Raw genomic sequence first — 6,341 nt, forward strand, 5'->3', positions numbered from 1 at the left:
AATTTCATCTATTGTATGAAATGACTGAATTAAAGTTAGTTTAATTTCACATTGTATAATATATAATCTCTATCATATTATTACAACTGTGTCCATTTGATATGGGCATACAACCCACGTGGGTCCTCCAAAAAAAAGGATCATCATAAGTGGCTCCCCTTGATCCAAGAACCACCCCTGTTTATGTTAATTTAAAGTCAAAGCAGACCTTCTGCCGTAATTGTATTAAGATTTTTTTTTTTTTTTAATTCCGGCGTCAAGCATTTATTGAGTTGAAAGTAGATCTATATATTCTGGTGGGTATTAAAGCAATGAGCGCCATTCCAACACCACTTATCTCTAGTTGTTGACTTCTCTGCGCCACCATGACAGCAGGTAGCAACACCACTACCAGACCGAAATCCAAGTGCCTGCTTTTCACCACCATTGCTTCTCTCCTGCTTTTGCCTCTCCTCGCAATCATCCCCTTCTTTGCCCTCCGTCATAAAATTTCGCATCCCTATTCTCCAAAATCATTTTCACGCCTACTAGTACAGGTTGCTGACATCCAGTTAGCCTGCCAAGCCACACGACACCCAGAAACCTGTCAAACTTCTCTTTCTCAGTCCAATCTTCTCCCTCCCAACCCAACCCCACTTCAAATTATCCAATCTGCATTATGGGTCTCCTCCCAAAACCTCACAATTGCACAATCAATGGTGAAATCCCTCCTAGGAGGCGCCACCGGTAACCAAGACCTCACTAGCGTCGCTAAATTTTGTTTGGATCTTCTGGGTTTTTCCCAGTACCGCATTTCAGCGACGAATGATACATTGCCACTTGGTAAGACCAAAACTCTTCGTGCTTGGATGAGTGCGGCCTTGGCTTACCAGTCCGATTGTTATGGAGGACTGAGTTTCCAAGGGGGGAACTCGCAGGAAGTCAATGAAACGAAAGCGTTTCTTGAAGATTTGATTGGACTCAGTAGCAACGCTTTAAGCATGATCGTCTCCTACGATTTGTATGGCAACGATACCCGGTTATGGCGACCGCCAAAAACTGAACGGGATGGGTTCTGGGAGGAGCCAAAGGTGGGCAGTGAAATGGGGTTGAGCGTTAAGTTTCCGCCAAATCTGAAATCAGACGTCACGGTGTGTAAGAACAGCAGCAGAGGATGTTACAAAACGGTACAGGAAGCCGTAAATGAAGCTCCCAGTAATGCGGTGGAGCGTAAATTTGTGATACATATAAAGAAGGGAGTTTACGAGGAGATCGTCAGGGTTCCGTCTGAGAAGAAAAACGTAGTGTTTATAGGGGATGGAATGGGGAAAACGATCATTACTGGATCACTGAGCGTTGGCCAGCCTGGTGTCACTACGTATGAGTCTGCTACTGTTGGTAAGCTTGAACCCTTTACATGGAAGTCCTGGCATTCTGCAAATTCTTTTTTTTGTTGGCCTTCCAGTAACTTGAATCTGCTTTTTGATTTCTCTGTTTTTCAAGCTTCCTCAGGACTGTAGTTAGGAACACAACTGGATTTTTTTTTTTTCAGCTTTTACAGCTTTCTCATAATCTGCTAAATTGTTGGAATATTTTATTATTAACGTTTTATTTCAGAACACGTTCAACTTAACCGATTTTAAATTTTTGTTTAAATTAATTCAAAATTTTTAATTAAATTCCATTCAGAATTTAAACTCGATCTCTACTTAAGAGAGAAGAATTTGTTTAGATAAAAAGTAAACAGATGATTTAAAAAAAATAAAATTAATTGGTGTAATTTTGCTACAGGTGTTATTGGTGATGGGTTCATGGCTAGTGGCATCACATTCCAAAACGCAGCAGGACCTCCCACTCGCCAAGCAGTAGCCTTTAGATCAGAAAGTGATCAATCATACATCGAGAACTGTGAATTCCTTGGCAATCAAGACACTTTATATGCTCATTCCCTTCGCCAATTCTATAAATCATGTCGCATTCAGGGAAACGTGGATTTCATTTTTGGAAACTCAGCTGCATTTTTCCAGGATTGCGAAATCTTAATCAGTCCCAGGCAAGAAAATCCAGAAAAAGGTGAAACAAATGTAGTCACAGCACAAGGCAGGACAGATCCTGCACAATCAACAGGTTTTGTGTTCCTAAATTGTTCGATCAATGGCACAGCAGAATACATGGCTTTATACGAAAAGAATCCTGAAGTTCACAGGAGTTACTTGGGAAGGCCATGGAAGGAATACTCAAGAGTTGTGTACATAGATAGTAAGTTTGAAGCTGTCATTACAGCAGATGGATGGTTGCCTTGGAGTGGTGATTTCGCACTTGATACACTGTACTATGGAGAATACAAGAATTCTGGACCAGGTTCAAATTTGTCTGAGAGAGTATCTTGGAGTAATCAGATTCCAGAAGAGCACATAAATACATATTCGATACAGAATTTCATTCAAGGAGAAGAGTGGTTGCCCAGTTTATGATAAGCTTTTATACTAAAATATATACTTTTATATTCCTCATTACATTGTCTACAGAATCAGTAAAGTCAGTGGGAATTAATTCCGTATTAATAATAAAATTATCTAATTTTATATTTAAAATATGCGTATTCAACTTTAAATTTTAGGTAATTCAATCATAATAACTTTTATATTGATCACTATTTTACCTATAAACTAAAATCAATATTGATCATAACTCAATTTGGCCACTTGTCATTTTATATAGTATTTTTAAAATTTTTTTAATCTATTTAATAAAATAGTCTCTAAATTACATTATGTGCTTATTGAGTGTAAACCTTCAATATACTTTAATATATAAATATATTTTAAATAATGAAAATTTACTTGTAATAATATTTATTTAAAAATTTTTCTAAGTACGCCTTCAGTTCGTCAAGTTAGGTGTGATTTCAAGAAAAGCTCAGCACACCAAAATGGAACAGAAACGGAATGAATCAACTTACTTTATGCGTGGGCCTAATGAAAGCAAGGTTGAATCATGTGTGTACACATACGTGACTAGATTAGATCAGCCACCAAAATGGAATAGAAACAAGGTGAATCAACCTTACTTTATGCTTCCCAAAAAAACAAACAAGTTACTTTACACGTGTGTTAATGAAATCAAGGTTGAATCACACGTGCATATATATATACATACATATACACATGTGACTTGCTGGTAAAGTTTGTCATTAAAACAAAAATGAATTAATTGCCTGATTATGTCAATACTTCATAGGTGGGCTGGTTAGTGGCATATGATCTCAATCCTAGATCTCAGGGTAAAGCATCTCACTCCATTAACTTTTTTCTAATTTTTTTTAATGTAACTAGTTAACTTTTTCTAACTTTTTTTAATGTGAATTTTTAAGTTTTTATTGGTTACTTGTACTAATTAGAAATCTAAGGTGGCATAACAAGTTCATTGCACAATTTTTACATAGCTCTTAGTAAGGGACAGGATATCTCTGTTCAAATTAAGAAATTAAATTGAACCGATCGATTTCGATTCAGCAGCTCGATTAGTCGGAATATTTGATTTGGTTCGGTTAATATTTTTTCAAATTATTTTATTTTCAGTTCGATTCGGTTTGATTTAAACGTGTTAAATAAACTACTAATCGAAATAACCGATTTTATTGGCTAGGCCCAAGCCCTCCCCTTCGGCCTTTCTCTAAGTTATCTTTCAGGCATTCTTGAACCCCCCATTCACTTCCCTCTCTTCTTGCTAAAAATTAAAATCCCTAACGAATCCGTCGACCGTCAATTCCCTTCCTCCCTATCGATTTGCTGAGTGTCATCGTCGAACCGCTATTCATCTTGTGTTGCGAACGTCGAACGGTGAATCAGTGATTATTTACTGTCGTCTGTCCTATCATTGCTCATCATTTTCTTCTTCTAATTAGTTTTTTCTGTTAGCTTAAAATTTAAGGTATAGATTTATTTTACATGTTATTGAGATTGAGTTTCTATTTGAGAAATATTATTATTGAGGTTGAGTTTCTGTTTGAGAAATAATAAATGCAAGTATGCAAGAATACTTGATTTTTCTGAAAATTATGTGATACAGAGAAGTCATTGTCAAGGAGCACCAGGTGGATTTTCATGACCCACTGTGGTCTGGGCTTGTTGGCCTGAAAGCTGCTGTCTCAGTAAACTTGAAACGATTCATAGCATATAAGTTGATAGAATTAGGCTTTGGCTTTCTTAAGGAAGCTTTGGGGAATGGGGATGGTTGGTGGATGAATAGCCATAGTACGGGTAAAAACTTATATAATTTCATCCATTAATTTCATGTCTTACTATTGCAATTGATTCATCATCTGTTTAAGGGACCATTTCCATTAATTCCATCCATAACTCTAGGAGAATTCTAAACAAAATTAGCCAGAATTTCATGAAAAGTGAATACAATATTTATAATACAACTTCATCATGATGCTTAGTTCAAATTTTAGGCTTAATTTTAAAGTTATTACTCAAATTCCAAGCCTTTTTCTTGATGATGAGTTTGAACAGAATCTAGGCATGAACTGATGCTAAGTGATGTGGATGATGCTATAGATTGAGATAGTGGTCCTATTTAAGGTGTGATTTTTGAGGGACCCACTGAGGCCATATGTATATATGTATATATATTAGTTCTTCCAATTGAATATAAATTAGGGTTTTGCTACAACTTCACGTGGTAAGGCTTGGAAGGCATTAATCTGATATTGAAGGGAAGCGTAAGAATAATTTCTAAAAATAGAAAGTTTAGAGATCTTGATTTATTCCAAGTTTAAAGACCTTTTTCATAGTCACACAACCATTCATTGAAATTCATATTGAATTTATAAGGAAAAATTTTGATGATAAGACAACACCATTAAAACTTTTGCTTAAAGATTTTCCTTTTTTTATATTGTTATTAGTTAAGCTTATGTCCAATTAAATATTGTTACTTGTTAAGTGAATTATGGAGTCACAAAATGATCAGATGCCCCTAAACAATACTAATGATTCTAATCAAATTAGTACTAACACTTCAACAGAAGCAATCACATTATTAAAAACAAAGAGAAAACCAATAAGGTCAAGGTATAAAGTATGAGATCACAAAATTCATCAACGATGAAGGTGAATTAAAAGGCAAGTGTAATTATTGTAAAAAGGAATTTTGTTGTGATCCAAAGAGAAATGGAACCACTACACTTAGGAATCACCTTAATTCATGCAAAAAATATCTACATTCCATTGAGACTAGACAAGCACAATTATCATTGCAAAAAAATACAAGTGATAATAGTATGTATTATTTAGGCACTCTTACTACTTGGAAGTATGATGAAAATGCAATTAGAGAGGCTCTTGTCCATATAATAATTATTGATGAATTGCCTCTTAGATTTGTAGAAGGAGAAGGTTTTAGAAGATTCATGAGAGCAATTTGTCCAAGGTTTTGGATTCCTTCTTGTTGGACAATTTCACGTGATTGTTATGATTTTTTTATTGAGAAGAGGTCAAAATTGAAGTTTTTTTTAAGAAAAATTATCAAAGAGTGAGTCTTACTACAAATACATGGACGTCATTGCAACACATTAATTACATGTGCATAAGTGCTTACTTTATTGATAATGTTTGGAAGTTGCATAAGAGAATCATTAATTTTTATCCCATTTCAAGTCATAAAGGTGAAACAGTAGGTAGGACAATTGAGACTTACTTGCTAGAGTGGGGGTTAGATAAAATATTCACTGTTATAGTTGATAATGCTAGTTCTAATGATGTACCCATATCTTATTTAATCAAAAAGCTTGCTAATTGGGGTGTTAGCGTTGCTAACTCTACTTACTTGCACATGAGATGTATGGCACATATCATCAATTTAATTGTCCAGGATGGCTTGAAAGATGTGAATGATTCAGTGATAAAAGTAAGGGATGCAGTCAGACATATCAAAAGTTCTCCAGCTAGGTTGAAGAGATTTAAGGAGTGTGTGCTTCATGAAAAAATTGAAAGCAAATCTTCATTATATTTAGATGTGTCAACTAGATGGAATTCAACTTACTTGATGTTGATATAGCTCAAAAATATGAAAGGGCATTTGAGAGGTATGAGTCACAAGATCCCATGTCCAAGATTGATATGGGAGAGAATGGCATACCTGACTATTATGATTAGACACAAGTTAGGAAGATGACAGATATGTTGGCTCATTTTTATGAGCTCACTTTGCATATCTCTCCCATGTTTAAGATTGATATGAGAGAGAATGACATACCTGACTGTTATGATTGGATACAAGTTAGGAAGATAACAGATACATTGGCTCATTTTTATGAGCTCACTTTGCATATCTCGGACCCTAAGTATATCACA

The 6,341-nt window shown here is 35.2% G+C and overlaps 1 protein-coding gene across 1 annotated transcript; it reads left to right on the forward strand.

The window, feature by feature from the left end:
• Positions 1-233: 233 nt before the first annotated feature.
• Positions 234-2,573, forward strand: LOC110629063 (probable pectinesterase/pectinesterase inhibitor 51). The gene is made up of 2 exons (XM_021775912.2): positions 234-1,377; positions 1,771-2,573. Exons 1-2 carry the CDS (start codon positions 366-368, stop codon positions 2,451-2,453), a joined length of 1,695 nt encoding a protein of 564 aa, XP_021631604.1. The 5' UTR covers positions 234-365; the 3' UTR covers positions 2,454-2,573.
• The last annotated feature ends 3,768 nt before the right edge of the window (positions 2,574-6,341 follow it).

The sequence above is a fragment of the Manihot esculenta genome, chromosome 13 (assembly GCF_001659605.2).
Source record: "Manihot esculenta cultivar AM560-2 chromosome 13, M.esculenta_v8, whole genome shotgun sequence".
NCBI lineage: Eukaryota > Viridiplantae > Streptophyta > Magnoliopsida > Malpighiales > Euphorbiaceae > Manihot > Manihot esculenta.

Coding starts and splice junctions, on each gene's coding strand:
- LOC110629063 (XM_021775912.2), top strand. CDS start 366: ATGACAGCAGGTAGCAACACCACTACCAGACCGAAATCCAAGTGCCTG. Junction 1,378..1,770: donor GTATGAGTCTGCTACTGTTG/GTAAGCTTGAAC, acceptor ATTTTGCTACAG/GTGTTATTGGTGATGGGTTC.